The 27,386-nt window shown below is 44.5% G+C and overlaps 1 protein-coding gene across 2 annotated transcripts in view; it reads right to left on the minus strand.

The window, feature by feature from the left end:
- Positions 1–27,386, minus strand: part of EFHC2 (EF-hand domain containing 2) — a 232,677-nt gene that overhangs the window by 24,266 nt on the left and 181,025 nt on the right. For both annotated transcript variants that reach the window (XM_063955627.1, XM_063955628.1), the window contains 2 exons: positions 15,394–15,590; positions 2,879–3,012 (listed from right to left, as the gene is read on the minus strand). In XM_063955627.1, coding sequence (XP_063811697.1) covers positions 2,879–3,012; positions 15,394–15,590 — 331 coding nt within the window. The remainder of the gene's footprint in view (positions 1–2,878; positions 3,013–15,393; positions 15,591–27,386) is intronic.

Genomic DNA, 27,386 nt, shown 5'->3' on the forward strand with positions numbered 1-27,386 from the left:
GGATGTGATTATTACTATTGTCACTGATTTTTAAGTTCAAATATTTACCTCTCTCCCACCTTTAGTACATTTAGTTTCCCCTGCAGCTCAGCTGGGAGTCTCTTTCTGTAAGCCCTACCATCTTTGCACAGATGGGAGGATATGTAGCAAACCTTGAAGATAGACAAAGTGGAGAGAGATAAAGTACCAACCAATCGGATTCATTTTTCAAACACAGTCTGTAACATAACAGTTAACTGATAAGTTGGTACTTTATTTCTCTCCACTTTATCTCTCTCCAAGGTTTGATACATTTCCCCCATGGACATTCTTCTAAGTTGTATCATAAGGAAAAGTAAAATTAGAATGGTGAAGCGGAGTTAAAAATAAACAGTCAATAGCGCAATAGATATGTGAGTTATTGTGGTTGCGTTATAATATAGGGACTAGGAACCAGAATGAAGAATCAGTAATAGAAATTATGCAACTTTAAACAACTGATTCCAGTACAGGTTGAGTATCCCATATCCAAATATTCCGAAATACGGAATATTCCGAAATACGGACTTTTTTGCGTGAGAGTGAGATAGTGAAACCTTTGTTTTCTGATGGCTCAATGTACACAAACTTTGTTTAATACACACAGTTATTAAAAATATTGTATTAAATGACCTTCAGACTGTATATATAAGGTGTATATGAAACATAAATGAATTGTGCAAATGTACACACACTTTGTTCAATGCACAAACTTACAAAAAATATTGGCTAAAATTACCTTCCGGCTGTGTGTATAAGGTGTATATGTAACATAAATGCATTCTGTGCTTAGATTTAGGTCCCATCACCATGATATCTCATTATGGTATGCAATTATTCCAAAATACGGAAAAATCCGATATCCAAAATACCTCTGGTCCCAAGCATTTTGGATAAGGGATACTCAACCTGTACTAAAATTATAATATTAATGAAAATATTGTTTAGCAAATTTACATGTTATCCTGGGTATAAAGCTTGATTCTAATTTAATATATTTAAATGTAAATAATCCCTGAAATATTGAATATGTCACATTTTAAAACTCACAAATATATGACCATGATGGAAAATTATAAAATAAAGCAAACTAAAATGAATGATAATTACCATTCATGAAATGTAAGATTTGTTTTTTAAGTTCTGTTGCAGATCTCTAATTGATAAACTGGGCTGCTGAGCATTAGAAGTACTGTCTGTGCAGAGCCAGATTAACGGGGGGTGGGCCTGGGGGTAAGTACCCTCGGGCCTCCCTTTCTAATACACGCCACAGATCGAATCTCTCTTACCGATCCCGCCGCTCACCCACAACAAATGGGTGGCAGAGGGACCACACCGCACCAAAGGCCTCCTTATTACCACCGCTGCCCATGGGTGCCTCCGCCGACCACAGTCAGGTAATGTTCCCCTGCTGTCACCCTCTCTCCCTGTCATTACTGTCCCTGTCCCTACTGTCACTCTCTCTCTCCCTGCTGTCACTGTCGTCACTCCCTCTCTTCCTGCTGTCACTGTCGTCACTCTCTCTCCCTGTCGTCACTCTCTTTCGGCTCATTCAGTGTGCTATAATGTGAATTTCGGCTCATTCAGTGTGCTATAATGTGAATTTCGGCTCATTCAGTGTGCTATAATATGAATTTCGGTTCATTCAGTGTGCTATAAGGTGAATTTCGGCTCATTCAGTGTGCTATAATGTGAATTTCGGCTCATTCAGTGTGCTATAATGTGAATTTCGGCTTATTCAGTGTGCTATAATGTGAATTTCGGCTTATTCAGTGTGCTATAATGTGAATTTCGGCTCGTATCATGTGCTATAATGTGAATTTCGGCTTGTATAATGTGCTATAATGTGAATTTCGGCTCGTACCGTGTGCTATAATGTGAATTTCAGCTTGTACCGTGTGCTATAAGGTGAAAGGGGCGCAAGTACTAGATAGTATAAGGGGTTCTACTACACTGGACACGCTCCTTTTTAGGTGACCACGCCCTTTTCTGGAGCGCGCACGCCTTTGGGGCGTGCATAATTGCGTCCTTGACTTTTGCATACCCCCACTTCAAAATTTCCACTTCGACCACTGTATAATTTAATATATATTTATAGTGTGTATCTATTATATATGTATATACAGTATATATGTGTGCATCTATTTATGTGTGTGTGTGTATATATATATATATATATATATATATATACACACACATATACAGAGCAAACAGCTGCATTCGCAGACCACTTTATTAGAGGCCCCACTGTCTGAAGTGCCCCGGGCCCCCCATAGCCTTAATCCAGCTCTGTGTCCATGGAATTCAATATCCCACAATAGATAACCAAGGATGAACTAGCTAAAAAGATATTTGTAAATAAAGGCATAACAAATCATATTACAAGATTGTGCTGAAAATAATTCTTGATAAAGACCTTTCAAATGATTATGATAAAGGGGCTTGTAGCAACAAGTGTTAGTAGCTGGTCAATGATTTTGGATGACATTTTGGACATATATATGAAATGCCAATTGCTACGAGTTGCACTACATACAAGAGTTATGGCTATGTACTTAGGAAATGCAGCTGTGAATACACCACCAAAAAAAAAAGGCTGATGCTGTACAGAGGTCGATGAATTCATCCCATGGCTTCCTAAATCATGTTGATAGATCAGACCTCTCAGCACAGTATTCTAAATAGAGAAATGTTGGAAACCAAAGAGAGGCAAGTGTAACCTCTCTAGCATTTCTGGGCACTATGAAGTCATCGCCTGCATAGTATAAGCATGTCTGTGACAGACTTCCTTAAAAAGTGATAAATATAGCACATACAGTACTAGCAGCATACAGCCATGTTTTGAATTCACATACTATACCTTAATGTTTCATATGTGATCTCATTTCTGTTTCCAGGATCATTGGCTGCAAATAGTTGCTTGATTTCCCTGACTTTTGATTCACCAATGCTCCTCAGCTTGCTTTTAATTGAAGCAATATTGGCCATAGGGAACTAAAATATAAAAATGGAAAAATACTTCTTGAACTTCAGTCCAGATTTCATGTAGATCACGGTTCAGTTTATTGCAAGGCTCTCCCCTCTCCAACTGTTGAAAGACCCAGCTTGACATGTTATAAGGCTGCAACTGAGAGGGCTTCAGAGGGGTGTGATAATATAGATGGCAGGGTTTATGTTGTCTTTATGGTGGAGAGATAAGGCTTGTCGATTTAGGGCGAGATGTATAAAATTTTCGAGAGACATAAAGGGGTCCAACGGAGAGGATCCGACACTTGACTATTCAATTTGCGGGCCTTACTGACAGGTTTTTGCCCGTTTTCGACAATGCAAATCTGACTTTTTTTAAAGTCGAATCGGCATTGTCGAAAACTGGCCAAAAACCCGCAAATTTGGCAAAATACGTGGATCCGTGGATAATCCGCCGATCCATGTGTTTTCCAACAAGTCAGAAAATCGACACTGGATTTTGAAAAGTGCCAGTTCTCCAACTTGTCGGAAATTCTGATAATAGCTGAATAGAACCTAAAGTGGAGAAGTTGCCCATAGAAACCAGCAAGCTTCTAACTATCATTTATTTATAGTTTGTGACAGATAAATGACAGTTATAAGTTGATTGGGTACTGTGGGAAACCTTTCCACGTCATCTCTCTTAAAGATTTAATACATCTCCCCTTGAGGCATATGTTATTGGCATGAAAATGTTTTACCAACTACAGTTAACAAAATTAGAGCTGGTCACTGGGTGTTTGACTAGGGTTGCATCCCCTACTGTTTATCAGTCTTCATCCACTGCTGGTCTACGCGTTCTTATATAGAATTGGCAATAGAAAAACCTTCAGGAGCAGTTCATGAGATGAGGGAGCTAATTGTGTATTAGACAGTGATCCATTAGTGACTGAGTAAATGTGGACAGGAGTGCAGGTGGCACAGGTGTGTCATGATGTGTGGAGAGAAATGGAGGAAATCAAGAAGCACAAACTGACTCATAGCTAGAGGAAGGAGCAGGGTCCTCCAACAGAACTGTAGTCATGCAAGACTCAGAACTGACCGGAATGTGGTATCATAACTCACCACTATACATGTTTTAATAAGTTATGGGTTGTTTCTGTGATGAAAAATGTGTTGGTCTTCATGACAGGTCATCATCACATGACTGCTTATATGTTTCTCAGATTCTAATTCAGATTACATACAGTATAAATATTCCACAAAATGCTACACCAACTGCTCATAGAACATAACCAGAAATGCTTTTTCATTCAATACATTATTTGAAAAGCTAGATTCAGAGCTTATTTGGATTTGGATTAAACATATCTTGTGGTTTTCTAGTAACAGTTTTCAAAAGCCACCATATAAATGTAACGGTAATAAAACCAATTCTGACTGTAAAACAGCATTTGCTTCAGCCACAGTAAACCTACATGATGGTAACAATTCTATCCTTCTCATGTCATTCCTTATACTAGTTCTCCACCTAGTGGTATTTATTGTCCAATTCAGAAAAGCATCTGTTTTTGTTCCGTCATATACTGGAAAATGAATAGGTCACATTTATTTCCATCTAGTTTTTATTTGGATTTTTAGGATTTCTGTCTGTGAAAATGTGAGATAATGATTGAATCATCAAAACAGATTAACTCACCTGTGCCTGATTAAAGAAATCCTAAAAGCAAAACATGTTCGGCATATTAGGTGACTGGAGCTGAAAACCTCCTACTTACAGATGTCTGCACCAGGCTCTCAGCTAATTAGTGATAACAATGCGACAGTAACTATTGGCTTTTAGCACAGTGACGAGAGAGACTACGGCTGAAAATACACTAGGACGACGTGTGTACCCAGCGATGGGACGACGCAATGTAACAATACACCACGCCACCATACACACTGCACGACGGTGTAAGCATGCAACTGTACACACTAGGAGATGTTTGCAATATATCGCCCCAATTCACATCGGGACGACATCTTGGACTATATATCTATTTATGGTGCAAAAGCAGAATGGTAAAAAATATACTCAAGAGGGTGGTTAAAAGAAAACGTAAACAATGGGTAAAGATATAGATAGTGTTGTGTAATTATGGCCGATATTAAACTGGTGCAGTAAGTTACCCCAGGTTATTCAACTAGCCACAATGCTGGCACTCATCGGGGATTTGTTTTAGAAAAATCCCTGATAAATCACCCTAAGCAGCCCCGTTTTCCATGAAAACACATAGGTCTGTGAACTTATCACGGATTTTGTGGGTTTTCTCCCGAAAATGGGAAATGATTGGATAAAGAGAAAAAAAGATCATGGAAATATTTTGGGAGGTAACGGAATATCCCCTAAGTCTGTTGCAATCATTTAAGGATAAGACTTTTGTTTCGACTATAAAGTTTGAAGATCCAAAGCTGTACTGAAAAGTATTGTTTCATTTAACTAATTAGACTTATTATACACTGCTCAAAAAAATAAAGGGAACACTAAAATAACACATCCTAGATCTGAATGAATGAAATATTCTTATTAAATACTTTGTTCTTTTTATAGTTGAATGTGCTGACAACAAAATCACACAAAAATTATCAATGGAAATCAAATTTATTAACCCATGGAGGTCTGAATTTGGAGTCACACTCAAAATTAAAGTGGAAAAACACACTACAGGCTGATCCAACTTTGATGTAATGTCCTTAAAACAAGTCAAAATGAGGCTCAGTAGTATGTGTGTCCTCCACGTGCCTGTATGACCTCCCTACAACGCCTGGGCATGCTCCTGATGAGGTGGCGGATGGTATCCTGAGGGCTTTCCTCCCAGACCTGGACTAAAGCATCCGCCAACTCCTGGACAGTCTGTGGTGCAACAAGGGTTGGTGGATGGAGCGAGATTTGATGTCCCAGATGTGCTCAATTGGATTCAGGTCTGGGGAATGGGCAGGCCAGTCCATAGCATCAATGCCTTCATCTTGCAGGAACTGCTGACACACTCCAGCCACATGAAGTCTAGCATTGTCTTGCATTAGGAGGAACCCAGGGCCAACCGCACCAGCATATGGTCTCACAAGGGGTCTGAGGATCTCATCTCGGTACCTAATGGCAGTCTGGCTACCTCTGGCGAGCACATGGAGGGCTGTGCGGCCCCCCAAAGAAATGCCACCCCGCACCATTACAGACCCACTGCCAAACCGGTCATGCTGGAGGATGTTGCAGGCAGCAGAACGTTCTCCTTGGCGTCTCCAGACTCTGTCACGTCTGTCACATGTGCTCAGTGAGAACCTGCTTTCATCTGCGAAGAGCACAGGGCGCCAGTGGCGAATTTGCCAACCTTGGTGTTTTCTGACAAATGCCAAACGTCCTGCACGGTGTTGGGCTGTAAGCACAACCCCCACCTGTGGACGTCGGGCCCTCATACCACCCTCATGGAGTCTGTTTCTGATCATTTGAGTAGACACATGCACATTTGTGGTTTGCTGGAGGTCATTTTGCAGGGCTCTGGCAGTGTTCCTCCTGTTCCTCCTTGCACAAAGGCGGAGGTAGTGGTTCTGCTGCTGGGTTGTTGCCCTCCTACAGCCTCCTCCACGTCTCCTGATGTACTGGCCTGTCTCCTGGTAGCGCCTCCATGCTCTGGACACTACGCTGAAAGACACAACAAACCTTCTTGCCACAGCTCGCATTGATGTGCCATCCTGGATGAGCTGCACTACCTGAGCCACTTGTGTGGGTTGTAGGGAGGTCATACAGGCACATGGAGGCCACACACACTACTGCGCCTCATTTTGACTTGTTTTAAGGACATTACATCAAAGTTGGATCAGCCTGTAGTGTGTTTTTCCACTTTAATTTTGAGCGTGACTCCAAATCCAGACCTCCATGGGTTAATAAATTTGATTTCCATTGATAATTTTTGTGTGATTTTGTTGTCAGCACATTCAACTATGTAAAGAACAAAGTATTTAATAAGAATATTTCATTCATTCAGATCTAGGATGTGTTATTTTAGTGTTCCCTTTATTTTTTTGAGCAGTCTATATAAAGTAGGTATAAAAATGTGCATTTAGTAGTCAACATTTTTTCAAGACAATTATAAAAACATAATTGTGTGCATGTGAAATCAAGTCATCGTCAGTGAAATTTGCTGAACTGTAACACAGAATTGGTTGCCGTGGCAACTATGCGCCATCGTGCCAGTGCCAAGGGTGAACAAGCAGAGTAAGGGTGTGTTCACATACTGTAATTGTGACTGCGGTACTGTATACATGGATACAGAGGCACATCCACCTCTCAGGGGGTATATCTCTTGCAGGTGTTGCAGGGCTTTTGCATAGGGTGGTGATGCTGGTGATGACAATCAGCAACACTATAGCGGCTGCTTTATTGGCTGATTCAGAATTAACCACTCCAGATAACAATTATGAATTCATTAGTATGGCTGCTGTATTATATAAAGTGTCCACCATCTATTTGCATTACTTTAAAGAAGGAAATTACAGATATTTATATTTAATTTAATTTTAAAGAAAGTAATTGAATTGAATTTATATTTATGCTTGTATTTAATTATTTGTTACATGGTAAATGTATCGGTCAATCAGTATTGACAATATACAAGACAATATTCTAGTTTATATGACACTTCACTTTAATATACTGTGTTCATATATAAGGTGATAGTTATGTATCTACTACCGAACACCGTCAAGTCAAACAATAGGCAAACAAGGTATTAGCATGCATTAAGCGAGGAATTGATGCAAGGGACGAGAGTATTATACTCCCACTATATAAATCACTAGTGAGGCCACATCATGAATACTGTGCACAATTATGGGCACCATACTACAAAAAGGATATCCTGGGACTAGAAAAGGTTCAGAGCGACCAAATTGATAAAAGGGGTGGAGACTCTAGAATATGAGGAAAGGCTTGCTAGCACTGGCGTTTCTATAATGGGTGCAGTGTGTGCGGTGCACACGGGCCCCTGAGTCCAGAGGGGGCCCCCACCGCACACACTGCACCCATTTGTAAAATATTTACCCCTCCGAAGTCCAGAGCCGGCATCCGCAGCGCCGCTAGAACAGTGAAAATGGCCCAGCGGCCATTTTCATGGCATTCTGTGCATGCGCAGTAGAGAGATCTCAGGGAAAATGGCCGCCGCGCCATTTTCCCAGAGATCTGCGCATGCGCAGTAGAGTCTGAGCCCCCTAGTGCTCAGACTCTACGGCGCTCCGGGCAGAGAGGAGGGGGCCCGACGGAGGAGGCTGAACACGGGCCTCCTCCTCTCTTAAAACGCCCCTGCTTGCTAGGCTATGCATGTTTATATTGGAAAAAAGGAGATTAATGGGGGACATGATTAACATTTACAAATATATAATGGTTCAATACACAGAGCAAGCGGGGGATTTGTTTTTGGTAAGATCATCAAAAAGGACACGTGGATACCCGCTTAGTTTGGGGGAGAGGAGTTTTCACACACACAGAGACAGAAAGGTTTCTTCACAGTACGGATAATACGTATTTGGAATTCCCTGCCTGAGAGAGTAGTGATGGAGGACTCGTCATTAATTTTAAGAATGGGATTGATAAATTCCGAATGGATAAGGATATACAGGGTTATGGTGGGTAAATCATGTACTATAGTAATAAAAAACTGAGTATTTAGTTTACGGCTAAACACTCACCACAGTTAAAATTAATCTTAAAAAATATTTCAGTGTATGAGACCACTAACAGGATGAACTCGATGGACAAATTGTCTTTTTTCAACCTCAGAAACTATGGGGGTCATTCCGAGTTGATCGCACGTAGCTACTTTTTGCTGCCCGTGCGATCAACTAGACGCCGCCTATGGGGGAGTATATTTCTGCATAGCAGGGCTGAGAACAGTTGTGCAGCCCTGCTATGCAAAAAAGTTTCCTGTAAAAGAAGACCATGGTAAGAGTTACTTACCCTGTGTGATCAATCTAGCGATGCAGGTCCCGGAATTGACGTCAGACATCCGCCCTCCAAACGCCTGGACACACCTGCGTTGGACTCACCACTCCCCGAAAACGGTGAGTTGCCGCCCGGATCCGCCTTCCTCCGGTCAATCTTCATGCGGTCGCCACTGCAACCGCTTTCTTCCTTCGTGGCGTCGCTGCCCGGCGACAGCCATTGCCGGGCAACGACGTGCCTGCGCAATGCAGCCACAGCGCATGTGCAGTTCTAACCTGATTGCATGGCTGTGTTACTATGTAAGTCACACCTGTACATTTTCTCTACACTATCTTGGTGTGTAATGCTATATACACAAGACGATATCAGATGAAATCAGAGCAGCTAAAATAGAAACGAAAAGCAAATCACTAAGGAGAGTAAAACTAACCCTAAAAAATTCTTTAAGTATATAAATGGTAAGAGGCTAATAAAAGAGAATGTAGGACCAATATGAAGCGAACTGGGATTCTTGATAAATTATTAAAAAGAAAAGCTAAAATATTGAACACATTTTTTTCATCAGTGTTTACTAAAGAGGACCAGATGGCGGGATTAGTGAGTAACAATAATAATATTAATGATAAAGGCCCATTGCTTAATACTTATCTGTCGGAGGAAGTAAAAAAAAAATTAAGACTAATAAATCTCCTGGTCCAGATGGACTTCATCCTAGGATTCTGATGGAGCTAAACTCTGAAATAGCAAGGCCACTGTATCTGATTTTCACTGATTCAATTACATCAGGCATAGTACCAAAGGACCATAGCAGAGGTGGGCCCAATATTTAAAAAGGGTATTAAACTTCATCCTGGTAAATATAGACTGGTTAGTCTGACATCAATACTGGGGAAACTTTTGGAAAGTATACTAAGGGATAGCATACAGGAGTACTTGGAGAATTCCCAGTTTATTAATAAGAACCAGCATATTTTGTGAGAACTAGGTCATGTCAAACTAATTTAATTAGCTTTTATGAGAAAGTAAGCAACAATCTTGACCAGGGTAATGCAGTAGATGTGGTCTATCTGGATTTTGCAAAAGCATTCGACACAGTGCATCACAGGAAGTTGTTTTTCAAATAAAGGGAGCTTAGTTTAGAAAACACTATTTGTACATGGGTGAGTAAATGGCTGGATAACAAGGAACAGAGAGTGGTGGTTAATGGGATGCTTTCCACCTGGGCTAAAGTAATCAGTGGAATACCGCAAGGTTCCATGCAGGGGCCACTATTGTTTGACATATTTATAAATGATCTAGGAGAAGGACTAGAAAGCACAGTTTCAATTTTTACAGATTATACCAACACAAAGTGGAGTAATGTGGGAAAAATTTAAGTTATGCACTTTGGGACTAAGAATAAACATGCAACCTACCAATTAAAGGGGGAAATTATAGGGGAAATGGTATCAGAAAAGGATTTGGGGGTGTTCATTGATAGTAGATTTAGCAGCAGTACACAATGTCAAAGTGCAGCAACAAAGGCAAATAAGGTGTTAGCATGCATTAAAAGGGGAACTGAGACAAGGGATGAGAGTGTAATCCTGCCACTGTATAAATCATTGGTATGACCGCATCTTGAGTACTGTGTACGGTTCTAGGCTCCACACTATAAAAGAGACATGTTAAAACTTGAAAAGGTTTAAAGGCGAGCTACCAAATTGATTAGGGGGTAGGAGACACTGAACTTTGAGGCGAGGCTATCTAGGTTAGATATGTTTACACTAGAAAAGAGATGACTTAGAGGAGGTACGATTAATTTTTACAAATCTATAAAGGGGCATTATGCGGAGCTATCAGCTGATTTTTTTTATTAAGAGACCTCTACACAAAACTCGCAGACACCCACTAAGGCTTGAGGAGAGTAAATTTCATACTCAGCGTAGGAAGGGATTCTTCACTGTAAGGGCAATACGAATATGGAAATCACTGCCAGAGAAGGCCGTAATGGCAGACCCAGTCAATGCGTTTAAAGATTAGTTAGATAAATTTCTAACGGAAAAAGATATCCAAGGATATATAATATATATTCAGGTTGAAATCGATTGACTACTGGTCTTTTTTCAACCTCACGAACTATGTTACTATGATATGTCGTCCGATTAATCAGATCGACATATCGGGCACATCGTCTAGTGTGTACCCGCTATGTCGCTGACGATGAGCGCTCCTGTACATTGTCAACGACATGCTCCAATGCCCTTACATGCAGTGCAAACAGGCGACATCGCTAGTGAGGGTCATGGTGCTGGCACTTGCCAATGCCGGGTTCCGTAGCTGCCAATGTTGCTGGGTACACACATCGTCTAGTGTGTAACCAGCTTAAGTAGGGAAATCAATTAGCCATGGTCATTTACCGAAGACTAATTGATCCCCAGGGCTATTTTTTTTTCCAGGCCTGAGCCAGGCTTTAAAAGAAATCCCTGATAAATTTCATGTTTTCAGATGCCACAACCGTATTAAACCATAGGTCTGGGAACTTATCCTGGATTCTATGAGTTAGAATCCGTTTAACAGGGAAATTTACCAGGTGAGAAAAAGGGTCTCTAATTTAATAGCTCAAGGCATTATTGCCCAAGGCTATGGTGTCCGGAAGACAGAAACACATTGTCTTAAGTAGACAGTCAGTAGGTCGATAGGCACAAAAGGTTGACAGATGAAAGGTTGACAGTGCTTAAGGTTGACAGGTACAAAAGGTCAACATGACAGTAGTCGACACACAAATGGTCAACACATTATTGGGGTGTTTTTACCTGTTTTCCCAACATTTGCTTGATTACCTATCCACATGGACTACAATTGGGAATAGCAACCAGTGGTGAGCGCAGCGGTAGCTGAGTGAGCCACCTTGCCAGAAGCGCAGGGCTGTCTTTTCGTATGGGCTCATTGGGCTCTTGCCCAAGGGCCCCAGGAGTATAAGGACCCTAGGCTGATATCTGAGGGTCCCCTCTCTCCAGGGGTACCAGATTTTTGAAAACCGGCCCTGGGGAACCGGAGATATCTGACTTGAAAGCAGTGGTCCCCAACCAAGCCTGTTAATTGCTCTTCCCAGCCTAATATCTCAGGTTTTGTCTGACTTAGAGTGTTTCTGAGGGTATAAGCCAAAAGCTGCGACACTCCCCTTTTGGTGGACACTGGCAGCTTGTCTCTACTATGCCCAGAACCAGAGATATCAGCCTTCAAGCAGCTGGTCCCTGCTCCAACTCCACATGCCTAATATGCAGTTTTAGATGTTCGTTGATGAATTGCTTTGGCTTCTGAACGCTGGTCCACAGAACCTTCTGAAAGGTGGGACTCTCTAGTTTTTTTTTTATCCCATTTAAAGCTAAGACATATATTTTCAGGAACTTGAGATATCTGCAGTCAAGCAAGCTGCCCTCCCACCGGAAAATGATAAATATTAAGCCCACTCCACTATCCACCCCTCCCGTGCATATTAAACACCCCCTACCACCCTGGAAGTCATGTATCAGGGCTTCTTCATTCAGCCCAAAGCCCCATTCTACAGTTTAGCCCCATCTGTGAAGTAAATGAGTAATTAGCAGAAATTATTGCTCCAGGTCCTACATGCTGAGCGCAAGATAGAATACCCCATAACGCCTGCGGGACATCAAAGCTGCGCTGATAGCACCCCCCACCCATACCGCTGGAGGATGGGTAGGGGGCCCAGTGTATTGCTGTGCCCAGGGACCTACACTGCTGTTAAGACGACCCTGCAGAAGCGAGCCTGTGAAAGTCTATGTTTGTACTGATGGTGGTCAGATATTACCAAACATACAAGATTTGACCCAAAAATGGAAAAAAACTTGTGTTGACCATTTGTGTACGGACCATTGTCACGTCGACCTATTGAACATGTTGACCTTTTGCACCTGTCTTCCTTACCCACTGTCAACCTTTAATCTGTCGTCCTTTTGAATCTGTCGAATTTTGGTACCTCCTAACCAAATGCATGTCGACCATTTGGTGTTGCCCTATTGACTGTCAACCTAAATACTGTGGAACTTTTATACCACACCCCCAGGCTACCACCCATTTTCTCACACGAGAAATGATTGTATTTAATTGAATTCCCCCCTAAGTGTACATATGCTTGTGCTGTAAAGCTGGATACATTATGAGACATGCACAGCTGTTTCACAGTATTGGGAAGGGAAATATGGTACAGACAGTATTTTTCTTTTATAGTTTTCTTTTTCTGCAAAATGGAAAAGTGAGTGCAACTCATGAGGAGACTGATAGGAAACACAGAGCACATTCTATAAAATGATAACTACTGTAATAGCTTATTGGTTGCAATGGGCAGATGATACATCTCCCCTTATAAATTTTCTTACTGAACCTCTTCATCAGTAGGTAAATCACTTATTTAGTGTACCTTATAGGATGGCACACACACGTTGTAATGTGTGAAGTTGATTTACTTGCCCTTTAAGTACAACATGTTTTTTTTTAAATAAGTCTAACATTATAATAAAAAAAATAAGAAAAACAAATATTTTACTATTAAAGAAATTGCACATATTTCAAAATGCCAAAAATAAATGTAAATGATAAATACCTATATTTGAAAACACGGTTAAGGAATTAAATTATCTGTTTCTGGCGAGAAAAATGCATTAATAAACCATGGAATGTCGCTGGAGAATAAATTGCAACGCTTGGCCCGCTATGCCGCCTGGTGATGTTTTTATAGATTGTGAATATTTTAAGATAAAGTATATAAACTTTTCTTATCTTGTTAACTTTCTAGCCAAGCTCAACTTTCAGATGATGTTTAGGATTTTTGAGTGGTTATTTTTAACTGTCACATTTGAGCCAATGTCAATGCCTTGGGTAAGAGCTGATGTGGAATGCCTGAGTTATGTGGTATATTATGTTACCTGGTATCTGCTATGTGATAGCTAAAATTCTTTCCCAAACATATTTTTACATTTATTAAAATTGGGATTTTTTTGTTTTGCTCTTTATTTGTCAGGGAATTCATTTTAGTCAACATAAAAATATATTTTTGTGTCAAAAAAAATTGTAATAAATTCTTACTTGAGTATTTTTTGGCACTTTTAACTAGTGTTGGAGCACCTTCTGTTCCAGTGATTTTTTTATGATACTACAGGTAGGCTAGTATGAACCAAGATTTGCAGCAATGAGCCGGAGATGGGGGCGGGGCTGGACTGCTGAATGACAGCTGAGCTCAGCCTGTCCAGTCAGGGTAGATGCTAGAATCAAGTGGGCTAAAGGACCTCTGATGTCAAGGGGAGGAGCTAGGTTGGCGGGAGAGAACTTTCACTATCCACTCCACCAACTGCTCCCTTTAGTAACCCGGTGGTGAGCGGAGCCCAAAGGGTGGTGAGCGAAGCGAGTCCGAAGCGTGATAAGCGAAACGAACCCGCAAGTGTACATTTCGGGTACCCTGTTCGAAGCTAGCTCCTCCCCCTGGTTATGTCAGAGGTCCTTTCTCCAACTTGGTTTTAGCCATAACCATCCAGTCAGAGAGATGAGACCAGCACAGCCCCATCCCAGCACAGACACACTGTGACTGACTGAATTGGAGCTGGGCACTGGTAGCCTAGTAGCTCTGTGGTGAGCAGGGTACCTGCAGCAGAGTACATGAGTCTGCAGTGCAAGCATGAAAAAAAAAAAAAAAACATCAGTCCCATGGCTATCATTGATGTCAATAAACCATCTGCATCTTCACCATCAATGGCAAATTAACCAACCATTGACTGGTGACCATCGATGTGTATTGTTGTTTTTTTTAATCCTAGACATCAAGGGTCGACTGGTGACCATCGCTGTGTATTGGTTTTTTTTTTTAATCCTAGACATCGATGGTCGATGACCATCCCTACATTACAGTAAATGGCAGGAAAGTACAGAAGACAAGTACCCAAGTCACTTGGAGCCTGTGAAATGCAAAACAAACAAGACAAAAATATAAAACAACACTTTTTAAAGTCCACACACGAAACATGTTTTTTTTTGTTGTTATTTTTTTAAAAGATTATTCAGTACAGTACAATCTTGCTTTTAAATTACAGCAGCAGCAGCTTTACTTCACTTGCTATACTGGGTGTGTCTAACACGCAGATGACCAGTCCTACATCACCGTCATCAGATTACAATGTACACTAGGGTGTGACTACCCACAAATCATCTCCCTCCAAACTGGAGCACTTGAGCCTTTCTGCAGCCAGTTTAGCAGAGTGAAACTGACATTTCTAATTGGCAAGTGCACATTTGTACTGTAATCCTGTTGTAGCAGATAATCCACAACCTCTACTCATCATGTACATAGTAGCTTACTGTCTTCATCATAAGCACCTGAGCACTCTGAAGCTTATGGCATTAGTAATTAGGAATAAGTGCAAATGAGAAAAGTTACATAAAAAAAAAATTAAATTAAATATGCTGACCTCGTTTACATTCTTCTCCATGTAGTTGAATACATATTCATCTGCATCCACTAAAATAAAGTTGTATCCATGAAAATTAACCCTGGCACCAACGAACAGGTCTGCAGCCTTGAAGTATTCGGACATTTCGCTCTTGAATAACTCTTGACCAGGTTTCTTAACACGACATCTTTCCAAAAACTTACCACCCAGGATTCCTAAACACATCATTGCGCAAACAAAATAAACAATGAGCATACAGAAGGGAAGTTGTGTGATAAAAGGCAAGCAGCTGCTTATTGCATTTTGCAGTCATGTACAGTAGATCAGGTCAATACAAGATGTTTTCCATTGGTAGAATGATGTCTACAACATTTACTGTCAAAACATCAAAATCGCAGCTGGACTCTAGCAACGCTCCAGTCTAGTCAGATACTGTGAGCCATACTGGAACTATACACATATGGGGCATATGTAATAGGGGGGCAGATGTATTAACCTGGAGAAGGGATAAAGAAGCGATAAAATAGGATTTTAATTACCTACCGGTAAAACCTTTTCTCGTAGTCCACAGAGGATACTGGGGTCCACATTAGTACCATGGGGTATAGATGGGTCCACTAGGAGCCTTGGCCACTTTAAGAACTTAATAGTGTGCACTGGCTCCTCCCTCTATGCCCCTCCTACCAGACTCAGTTTAGAAAATGTGCCCGGAGGAGCCGGTCACGCTCGGGGAAAATCCTGAAGAGTTTTCTGCATTAATTTTCTAGTTTGTTATTTTCAGGCAGCTCAGGCTGGCACCTGACTATCTGCTTCGTGGGACTCAGGGGAGAGAACGGCCCAACTTCCTTTAAGAGTTAATGATCCCGTTTCTCTGCTAACAGGACACTGAGCTCCTGAGGGAGTCATTCACAAGCCCCACCACGGCACAGCGTACCCTCCTGCAGCACGCCGCCACCCCTAACAGAGTCAGTAGAAAGATGTGGTGAGTACAACTCCGGTGTCCCGGTTAGTGGGTCACCGGTGAGAATGGCGGCATCAGGGTAGGAGCGCAGCGCTGGCATGCAGGCTGCGCTCCGGGAGGCTCAGAGGACATGCGGCTGGTGTGTCCCGCCATGAGGCAGGCGCTGGACCCCCCACAATGCTTACCCATGCTGGCTACTGCCTTAACACGGGTTCTAACCCTAAGTTAAGCACATTTAAGACCTCAGGCCAGGATAAAAAACTGGGAAGCAGTGCGCCATTACGGGGGTGGGGCTTCACTATGAGTGGATCCAGCAGCTCACCTGCGCCATTTTCCCTCTGCAGCTTACACTGGCAGCGTCGCAGGTAAGCACAGCTCCTCTCCATTGACTCCATGTGTTCCTCAACGGTACCAGGGGGTCTTAGATGGGGGGGGGGGGGAGTGTAGTAGTATACTGAGCCCTATTAATATCCTGAGGAAGGATGTAACAGAACAGTGGTGAGATACGAACCAGCACAAAAGGAAAGCCAAGCTAACCAAACTAGAACAGTAACAGCAACAGCTGAACCAACAACATTACTTAACAAAGTAATTGTGCAGGAAACACAAAGCACTGGGCAGGCGCCCAGCAGGGACGTGCAGTGAGCTAAATGGCTCAGGAGCCACTGGTTAGCACCAGAGCCAAAGGGTACATGTGGGCATTATACACAGGTGCAGCAGTATAAATGCCTGGAAAATAGGATTTTAATTACCTACCGGTAAATCCTTTTCTCGTAGTCCGTAGAGGATGCTGGGCGCCTGCCCAGCGCTTCGTGATCCTGCAGTGGGTTACTTAGTTCAGTACTGCTTTGTTCTTTGTTAAGTACTGCGTCTCTTACGTCCTAGAGGATGCTGGGGTCCACATTAGTACCATGGGGATGTACCAAAGTTCCCAGAATGGGAGGGAGGGCGCGGAGGATCCTGCAGAACTGATTGACCAAACTTCAGGTCCTCAGAGGCCAAAGTATCGAACTTGTAAAACTTTGCAAACGTGTTCGACCCAGACCAAGTAGCCGCTCGGCAAAGTTGTAAAGCCAAGACACCCCGGGCAGCCGCCCAGAAAGAACCCACCTTACGAGTAGAGTGGGCCTTAACAGATTTTGGACAAGGCAATCCTGCCATAGAATACGCATGCTGGATAGTGAACCTGATCCAGCGAGAGATCGTCTGCTTAGAAGCACGACACCCAAGTTTCTTGGGATCATACAGGACAAACAGAGAGTCCGATTTCCTGTGACGAGGGTTCCTCCTCACATAGATTTTCAGAGCCCTTTCAACATCCAAGGACTTTGATGAAATTGAGGAGTCAGTAGCCACTGGCACCACAATAGGTTGGTTGATATGAAATGCCGACACAACCTTCGGAAGGAACTGCTAACGTGTCCGGAGCTCAGCTCTATCTTCATGGAATACCAAGTAGGGGCTTTTACAAGACAAAGCCCCCAACTCCGACACACGTCTAGCAGAAGCTAAGGCCAACAAAGTGACAGCCTTCCACGTGAGAAACTTGACCTCAACCTCCTGTAGAGGCTCGAACCAATCCGATTGGAGGAACTGTAACACCACGTTAAGATCCCAGGATGCCGTAGGTGGCACAAAGGGAGGCTGGATATGCAGAACCCTGTTCAAGAAAGTCTGAACCTCAGGGAAGGAAGCCAGCTGTTTCTGGAAGAAAATGGATAAGGCTGAAATCTGGACCTTCACGGATCCCAACCTCAGGCCCATATCCACACCTGCTTGCAGGAAGAGGAGAAACCGTCCCAGTTGAAACTCCACCGTAAGAAACTTCTTGGATTCACACCAAGAGACATACTTTTTCCAAATGCGATGGTAATGTTTAGGCGTTACTCCTTTCCTAGCCTGTATCAGGGTAAGAATAACCTTGCTTGGAATGCCCTTCCGAGCTAATATCTGGCGTTCAACTTCCATGCCGTCAAACGTAGCCGCAGTAAGTCTTGATAAACAAACGGCCCCTGTTGCAGTAGGTCCTCCCGAAGCGGAAGAGGCCTCGGATCTTCCAGCAGAAGATCCAGAAGATCCGCGTACCAAGCCCATCTTGGCCAGTCTGGAGCAATGAGGATTGCCTGAACTCTTGTTCTCCTTATGAGTTTTAGAACTCTTGGAATGAGAGGAAGTGGAGGAAACACGTACACCAACTGGAACACCCACGGAGTCACTAGGGTGTCCGCCGCCACAGCTTGCGGGTCCCTTGACCTGGAACAATACCTCCGAAGCTTCTTGTTGAGACGTGAGGCCATCATGTCTATTTGAGGTACACCCCAAAGATCTGTTACCTCCGTGAACACCTCCGGATGGAGTCCCCACTCTCCTGGATGGAGATCGTGTCTGCTGAGGAAGTCCGCTTCCCAGTTCTCTACTCCCGGAATGAAGACGGCTGACAGCGCCACCGCGTGCTTTTCTGCCCAGAGGATGATTCTTGTTACCTCTGACATTGCAGCTCTGCACTTCGTTCCGCCCTGTCGGTTTATGTAGGCCACCGTCGTTACATTGTTCGACTGCACTTGAATGGCTCGATCTCGCAGAAGATGAGCCGCTTGGAGAAGACCGTTGTAGACGTCTCTTAGTTCCAGAATGTTTATTTGAAGACTGGATTCCAGGCTTGACCACCTTCCTTGGAAGGTTTGCCCCTGAGTGACTGCGCCCCAGCTGCGGAGACTTGCATCCGTGGTAAAATGGATCCAGTCCTAAATCCCAAACCTGCGGCCCTCCAGAAGGTGAGGCATTTGCAGCCACCAGAGGAGTGAAATCCTGGCTTTCGGCAACAGACGTATCCTCTGGTGCATGTGTAGGTGAGAACCCGACCATTTGTCTAGGAGATCCAGATGGAAGGGCTGAGCATGAAACCTTCCGTACTGCAGAGCCTCGTAGGAGGCAACCATCTTTCCCAGAAGGCGAATGCACTGATGAACCGATACCCGGGTTGGCTTCAGGACATCCCGCACCATTGTTTGAATCACCAACGCTGTCTCCTCCGGCACTTCCGTGTCGAGAATTATTCCCAGAAAAGACAATCTCCTTGTCGGCTCCAAATGTGACTTTGGAAGTTTCAGGATCCAACGGTGTTCCCTGAGCAGATGAGTCGTGAGAACTATGGACTGCAACAACGTCTCCCGGGACAATACCTTTATCAGCAGATCGTCCAGATATGGGATTATGTTCACCCCCTATCTGCGGAGGAGAACCATCATTTCGGCCATCACCTTGGTGAACACCCTCGGTGCTGTGGAGAGGCCGAATGGCAGTGCCTGAAATTGATAGTGACTGCCTAGGTACGCATCCTTGATATTCAGGGATACCAGAAACTCTCCCTCCTCTAGACCTGAAATCACTGCTCTGAGAGACTCCATTTTGAATTTGAACACCCTCAGGTAAGGGTTCAACGATTTCAAGTTCAAAATTGGTCTGACCGAACCATCCGATTTCTGTACCACGAAAAGGTTTGAATAATAACCCTTATTTTGCATATGAGGTGGAACTGGGACAATGAACGGTGACTTTTCCAATTTTAGGATGGCTTCCTGTAGGATAGCCCTGTCTGTCAGCAAAGCTGGCAAGCCTGATTTGAAGAATCGGTGAGGCAGGAGATTTTGAAACTCCAGTCTGTACCCCTGGGACACAATATCCTGTACACATGGATCCTGGCCAGACAACACCCAGACGTGGCTGAAACGTCTGAGTCTCGCACCCACCAGCCCGTCCTCCAGGCTGTGCGGTCCACCGTCATGCTGAAGATTTTGAGGAACCAGAAGCGAGTGCATGCTTTTTGGATTTTGCATGACCACCTCTAAAGAAAGTGGTAGGAGGCTTGGACTTTTTTGCCTTAGCGGTCCGAAAGGACTGCGACACAGCTGAAGAAAATGGTTTCTTCGTAGAAGGTGTAGCAGAGGGAAGGAAAGGTGACTTACCCACGGTTGCCGTGGAAATCCACGCATCCAACGCTTCCCCCAAAAGAGCCTGACCTGTGTAGGGTAGGTTCTCCACACTTCTCCTGCATTCCGCATCTGCAGACCATTGGCGTAGCCAGAGTCCCCTGCGAGCTGAGACTGACATGGAAGATATCCGTGCAGTCAACGTACCCAGGTCCTTCATGGATTCCACCATGAACCCTGCAGATTCCTGTATGTTACGTAGAAACAATTTAATGTCACTTCTATCCATTGTATCCAAATCCTCTAGTAATGTGCCTGACCACTTTACTATGGCTTTAGAAATCCATGCACAGGCAATAGTGGGCCTTAACGCCACTCCTGAAGCAGTGTATATGGATTTGAGCGTAGTGTCAATCTTACGATCAGCCGGTTCTTTTAACGCGGTAGATCCAGGGGGTGGTCTTCAGTATGCCGACAGGGCTGATTTGGGGGTGCCCTGAGTCCCAGTGTGGAACCCCAAAGCGTTAGGGACTTGCTCAATAGAGGTGACCTCGACGCGGTGAGCAAGCCCATATCATTGGCCAATTATATGCTAACAACCTCTTATTATATTATATATTGTAATTTACAGTAATGATTGTATAGTGCATCTGCACCCATTTCTTCCCCTGTACTCCTCAAGGAAGGGAAAAGCAACCAGAACCCTTTAGGGGATCTGTAATTTTTTTCTCCGGATTTTCCCAGGATTTTTCAAATATAGCATTTAATTCTTTAGACGCAGGGAAGGTTAGCGAGGCTTTCTTATTGTCAATGAAGTAAGCCTTCTCAACCTGCTCTGGTGGCATGTCATTAATGTTTAACACAAGTCTAATGGCCTCTATCATGAGCAGCACCCCCTTTGCAAGGGATGCCACTCCCCTCAGCACTTCCTCCCCATCACCGTCTGTAGTATCAGAGTCGGTATCCATGTCATCTTGCATAATCTGGGCAAGTGCACGTTTCTGTGGGAACATACTAGGGGATTTTGCAAAAATAGGAACAGAACATGACCAAACTTCCATAGAGTTCTTTAACACCTGAGTTTCAGTCTCAGTAAGAGCTACCCTGGTAGAGATCTGAGAGATCATCCCCTTAATAGAGGACAACCACTCAGGCTCATTAATTGGGATCTGAGACAAGACATTACATTCCTGTGTACATGGAATGGATTCCTCCTGAGAGGAAACATCCTCTGCAGCATATGACACAGAGTCCCTAGACATGGCTATGTGAGACAACAAACCCCCACATACACACAGGGAAATGTCAGACACAGTTTCCCCCCAAGTATGCCACAGAGAGACACAGAGATTGGAGCCAACCCACACACAGCGCTTTCTGAGGTAGATATGAAACAACTACCTAGCGCTTACTGTGTACCTTAATAGACTACACAGTATTTACACAGCCCCCCCCCCCCCTTCTACAAACCCCTGGTACCACACAGGATAGCTGGATTTGCTTGGAGGGACAGCTCTCCCTGTCAGGGTCTCTGTATAGGATCTGCAGGCAGGAAAATGGAGCTGAACACTGCTGGGTCTGCTTTGAGGAGAAGCTCCGCCCCCTGAACATGGCGCTGCCTCCCGCTCTTCAATTCTTTATACTGGCCTGAGGATTTCTGGTGGCAATGTAACCGAGGTCCCTGACAGGCTTGCTGACCAGTGTAGGGTATAGGCGCTGGCTCAGGGTGCCCCTCACAGCGCCGCACTATGTACCACTGTTCCTCCGGAGCGCAGTTAATACTGCGCTCCCACCCTTTTGCTGTCATCTTCACACCAGCTCCCCGCTTGCTATGGGGGCCGGTGACTCACTCGCCACCGGAATCTTCTGGCTCTGTTAGGGGGTGGCGGCATGCTGCGGGAGTGAGCGGTCGCCTGGGGTCAGCCTGTCAGCAGAGATAGTGGCTCAAAACCCCTCAGGGCGGATACTACTCCCCTCCTAAGCACGAAGCAGGGAGGCTGTCTCTTAGAAAAATAATAAAACTAAAGAAGCTCTAGGAGCTCCCCTAGCTGTGACGGCTCCTCCGGGCACATTTTCTAAACTGAGTCTGGTAGGAGGGGCATAGAGGGAGGAGCCAGCCCACACTCTCAAACTCTTAAAGTGCCAGTGGCTCCTAGTGGACCCATCTATACCCCATGGTACTAATGTGGACCCCAGCATCCTCTAGGACGTAAGGGAAATTTGGTTAGTTTTAATCAGAGATGAGCGTAAAAGTTAGGCCATAGACTTTTTACTCTAGAGTTTGGGCAATAAAAATTGTTAGAATAATGCAAATAACATATTTAAACATTTTCTTCATATACTTTATACAGCCTAAACTCTGGCACAAACGTTAGTATGACAGGAAAGGCACTGCCTCACCCCACCGCACGTCGCTGGCGCCCAGTATCCTCTACGGACTACGAGAAAAGGATTTACCGGTAGGTAATTAAAATCCTATTTTCTCTTACGTCCTAGAGGATACTGGGGTCCACATTAGTACCATGGGGAAGTACCAAAGCTCCCAAACCGGGTGGGAGAGTGCGGAGGTTCCTGCAGAACTGATTGACCAAACTGAAGGTCATAAGAGGCCAAAGTATCGACTTGTAAAACTTAGCAAACGTGTTCGAAACTGACCAAATAGCTGCTCGGCAGAGCTGTAGAGCCGAGACACCCCGGGCAGCCGCCCAGGAAGAACCCACTGACCTAGTAGAGTGGGCCTGTACTTTAGGAACCGGCAATCCTGCCGTAGAATAAGCCTGCTGGATAGTAAGCCTGATCCAGCGAGCAATAGACTGCTTTGAAGCAGGACACCCAATTTTCTTGGGATCATAGAGAACAAACAGCGAGTCAGATTTCCTGTGACGAGCTTTACGCTTCTCATAGATCTTCAAAGCCCTCACAACATCCAAGGACCCTGAGGTAGCAGAGGTGTCAGTAATCACCGGAACCACAATAGGTTGGTTGATATGAAACGCAGACACCACCTTAGGAAGAAACTGCTGACGAGTTCTGAGTTCAGCTCTATCTTCATGAAAAATCAAAAAGGGGCTCTTGTGAGACAACGCCCCCAGTTCCGACACACGCCTTGCTGAAAACAAGGCCAACAGTGTAACAGTCTTCCATGTAAGAAACTTAACGTCAACTTCCTGTAAAGGCTCAAACCATTTTGATTGTAAAAGCTGCAACACCACCTTGAGATCCCAAGGTGGGAGGCACAAAGGGCGGTTGGATGTGTAGAACACCTTTCAAGAACTTCTGAACCTCAGGGAGGGAAGCCAATTGTTTCTGGAAGAAAATGGATAAGGCCGAAATCTGGACTTTTAAGGAGCCCAAACGTAGGCCCACATCCACCCCTGACTGTAGAAAAAGGAGAAAACGTCCCAGTTGAAATTCCACTGCAGGAAATTTCCTGTTTTCACACCATGAAACATATTTTTTCCAAATACGGTGGTAATGCTTAGACATCACCCCTTTCCTGGCCTGGATCAGGGTAGGAATAATCTTGTCCGGGATCCCCTTCCGGGCTAAAATCTGATGCTCAACCTCCATGCCGTCAAACGTAGCCGTGGTAAGTCTTCATAAACGAACGGCCCCTGTTGTAGTAGATCCTCGCGAAGAGGCAGAGGCCACGGGTCCTCTAGGAGCATCTCCAGTAGATCCGCGTACCAGGCCCTTCTTGGCCAGTCCGGAGCTTTGAAAATGGCTTGCACCTTTCCCTTTTTTATTCTTTTGAGAATTCTTGGGATCAGTGGAAGACGTGGAAACACGTAAACCATCTGGTAAACCCATGGAGTCACCAGAGCATCTACCGCCACTGCTTGTGGGTCACTCGACCTGGAACAATACCGCATGAGCTTCTGGTTGAGACGAGAGGCCATCATGTCTATTTGTGGAATTCCCCACCGATATGTCAAGGACTCGAACACCTGCGGGTTGAGGCCCCACTCTCCTGGGAGGAGGTCGTGTCTGCTGAGGAAGTCCGCTTCCCAGTTGTCTACACCCGGAATGAAGAGAAGATTGCCGACAGTGCCACCGTGTGTCTTTCTGCCCAGAGGAGAATCCTTGTTACCTCTGACATAGCTGCTCTGCTCTTTGTTCCACCCTGTCGGTTTATGTATGTTACTGCCGTCACATTGTCCGAATGAACTTGAATAGCACGATCTTGAAATAGATGCGATGCCTGTAGAAGGCCGTTGTATATGGCCCTTAGCTCCAGACTGTTGGAAGGATGGTTTCCTGAGTTGACCATTTTCCTTGGAACTGTTCCCCCTAGGTGTCAGCTCCCCAACCTCTTAGGCTTGCGTCCATGGTTAGCAGAATCCAATTTTGATTCCCGAACCTTTGACCCTTGGTAGGTGAGAAGTCTGAAGCCACCACAGAAGAGAAATCCTGGCTTTTGGCGACAGACGAATCCTCTGGTGCATGTGAAGATGCGATATGGGCCATTTGTCCAACAGATCCAGCTGGAAGGGCCTTGCATGAAACCTTCCGTTTTGCAGAGCCTCGTAAGAGGCTACCATCTTCCCCAGAAGGCAAATGCATAGATGTACCGAGATCCGGGCTGGTTTCAGAACATCCCGCACCATTGACTGGATTACCAATGCCTTTTCCAACGGAAGGAATACCTTCTGTTCCTCCGTATCCAGTATCATCCCCAGAAATGGAAGCCGTCGTGTTGGTTCCAGGTGGGATTTTTGTATGTTCAGAATCCACCCATGATCCTGGAGTAGTCGGGTTGAGAGGGCAATGCTGTCCAACAACCTCTTCCTGGATGGTGCTTTTATCAACAGGTCGTATTATGTTCACTCCCTGTTTGCGGAGGAGAAACATCATCTCTGCCATTACCTTGGTGAACACCCTCGTGCCGTGGGGAGGCCAAATGGCAGGGCCTGGAACTGGTAGTGAAAGTCCTGCATTGCAAACCGCAGATAAGCCTGATGAGGCGGACAAATCGGAATATGAAGTTACGCATCCTTGATGTCCAGAGACACCAGAAATTCCCCTTCCTCCAGACCTGAGATCACCGCTCTCAGAGATTCCATCTTGAACTTGAACACCCTTAAGTATGGGTTCAATGACTTGAGGTTTAAAATGGGCCTCACCGAACCATCCGGTTTCGGTACCACAAACAGGTTGGAGTAATAACCCTTGTTTTGTAGGTGAAGTGGAACTAGGACAATGACCTGAGTTTGTACCAGTTTTTGAATTGCTGCCTGCAAAGTCATACCTGCTTCTGGAGAAGCTGGTAAGCCTGAATTGAAGAATCTGTGAGGTGGGAGTTCCTGAAACTCCAGTCTGTATCCCTGGACGATAAGGTCTTTGACCCTGGGATCCTGGCAAGATGTTGCCCAAATGAGGCTGAAATAACGTAACCAAGTTCCCACCTGCCTGTCTTCCAGGCAGTGCGGTCCACCGTCATGCTGAAGGTTTTGAGGACGCAGACCCGGAGGTCTGTTCCTGAGAACCTGCAGCAGCTAGTTTTCTGGATTTACCTTTATTGCTTTTGAAGGCTGTAGAAGAACCTTTGGGTCTGCCTTTAAACTTTGCTGTCCAAAAGGACTGCACAATTGGAGCAGAGTAGGTTTTCCTTGCTAGGGGTGCTGCGGAGGGAAGCTATGTAGACTTACCCGCCGAAGCCTTGCATATCCACGCATCCAATTCATCTCCAAAAAGGGCCTCACCTTTGAACGGTAGGCCTTCCACGCCTTTTCTGGAATCCACATCCTCAGTCCATTATGCAGTCAAAAGCCCCTGCGTGCTGAGACTGCCATTGCAGTTGTGCGTGCGTTAAGCAAACCAATTTCCTTTATGGCCTCCACCATAAAGTTTGCAAAGTCTTGAATATGCTGTAGAAGCAAAATAATCTCCCCCCGGGGTAAGGAATCTAACCCATCTATTAGATTACCAGACCATTTTGCAATGGCCCTAGTGATCCATGTACAAGCAATAGTAGGTCGCTGGGCCACCCACGCAGCTGTGTATAAGGATTTGAGAGTGGTTTCAATCTTGCGGTCAGCCGTGTCCTTTAAGGATGCTGCCCCAGGAACGGGTAAGACTATCTTACATGACAACCTAAAGACCGATGCGTCCACAACCGGTGGGTTTTCCCATTTCTTCCTATCTTCCAGAGGAAAGGGTAAGGAAGCAATCGATCTCTTAGTGATCTGAAACTTTTTGTCAGGAGTTGCCCAAGTTTCCTCAAATAAAGCATTCAATTCCTTTGATGCTGGGAATGTAGCAGAAGATTTCTTTTTTACATTATAATAAGACTCCTCTTCTACCTCCGCCACTTTGTAAGGAATGTGCAGGACATCCCTAATAGCTTCTATCAGGGCCTGTATTCCTTGTGACAGGGCTGCATCCCCCTCACTAGCGTCCACCTCACCCTACTCTGCATCTGATGTATCGTCATCAGTATCAGCCTGCATGATTTGGGCCAGAGTACGCTTTTGCGGGCAAATTGTAAGGGTCTGAGGCGCCACTATGGGGACTGGATCTCTATTTATGAGGTCAGCCATAGACTGTCTTAAGTATTGTGTCTCTTTTTCATTCTGGGCTAATTCTGTAGAAATATTTTATATCATCCCCTTGATGGAATCGAACGATGGGGGTTCTGACCCACTAGCCTGAGAATGGGAACTACCTTGTGTACATGGTAGTGAATCACCTGGAGAGGACAGGCACTCTGCTGTGCATGAAACACAGTCCCTGGACATTGTAACGTGAAGGAACCCACATACACACACACACACACACACACACACACACACACAAGGTGAAAACACAGTTTTAACCCACACAGAGTCCCCAGGGAGACACAGAGAAAAAGGAGCCAGCCACACTGCGCCCTTATAGCCAAGTAAAACTCAGCTGGGTCGCCACACTAAGTCCCTTAATAGGGCTCAGTATACTAATACACCCGCCCCCTATTTATGACCCCCTGGTACCGTTGAGGAGCACATGAGGGGAGATTCAAATTTTGAAAAGTTGGTTGGGTATCTGTTTTCTCCTGTCTATTAGATAGGAAAAAACAGACTCCCAACTGATTTTTCAAACATTTGAATCTCCCCCATTGAGTCAATGGAGAGGGGCTGCGCTTC

Source organism: Pseudophryne corroboree, chromosome 2 (assembly GCF_028390025.1).
Source record: "Pseudophryne corroboree isolate aPseCor3 chromosome 2, aPseCor3.hap2, whole genome shotgun sequence".
In the NCBI taxonomy this organism is placed as follows: Eukaryota; Metazoa; Chordata; class Amphibia; order Anura; family Myobatrachidae; genus Pseudophryne; species Pseudophryne corroboree.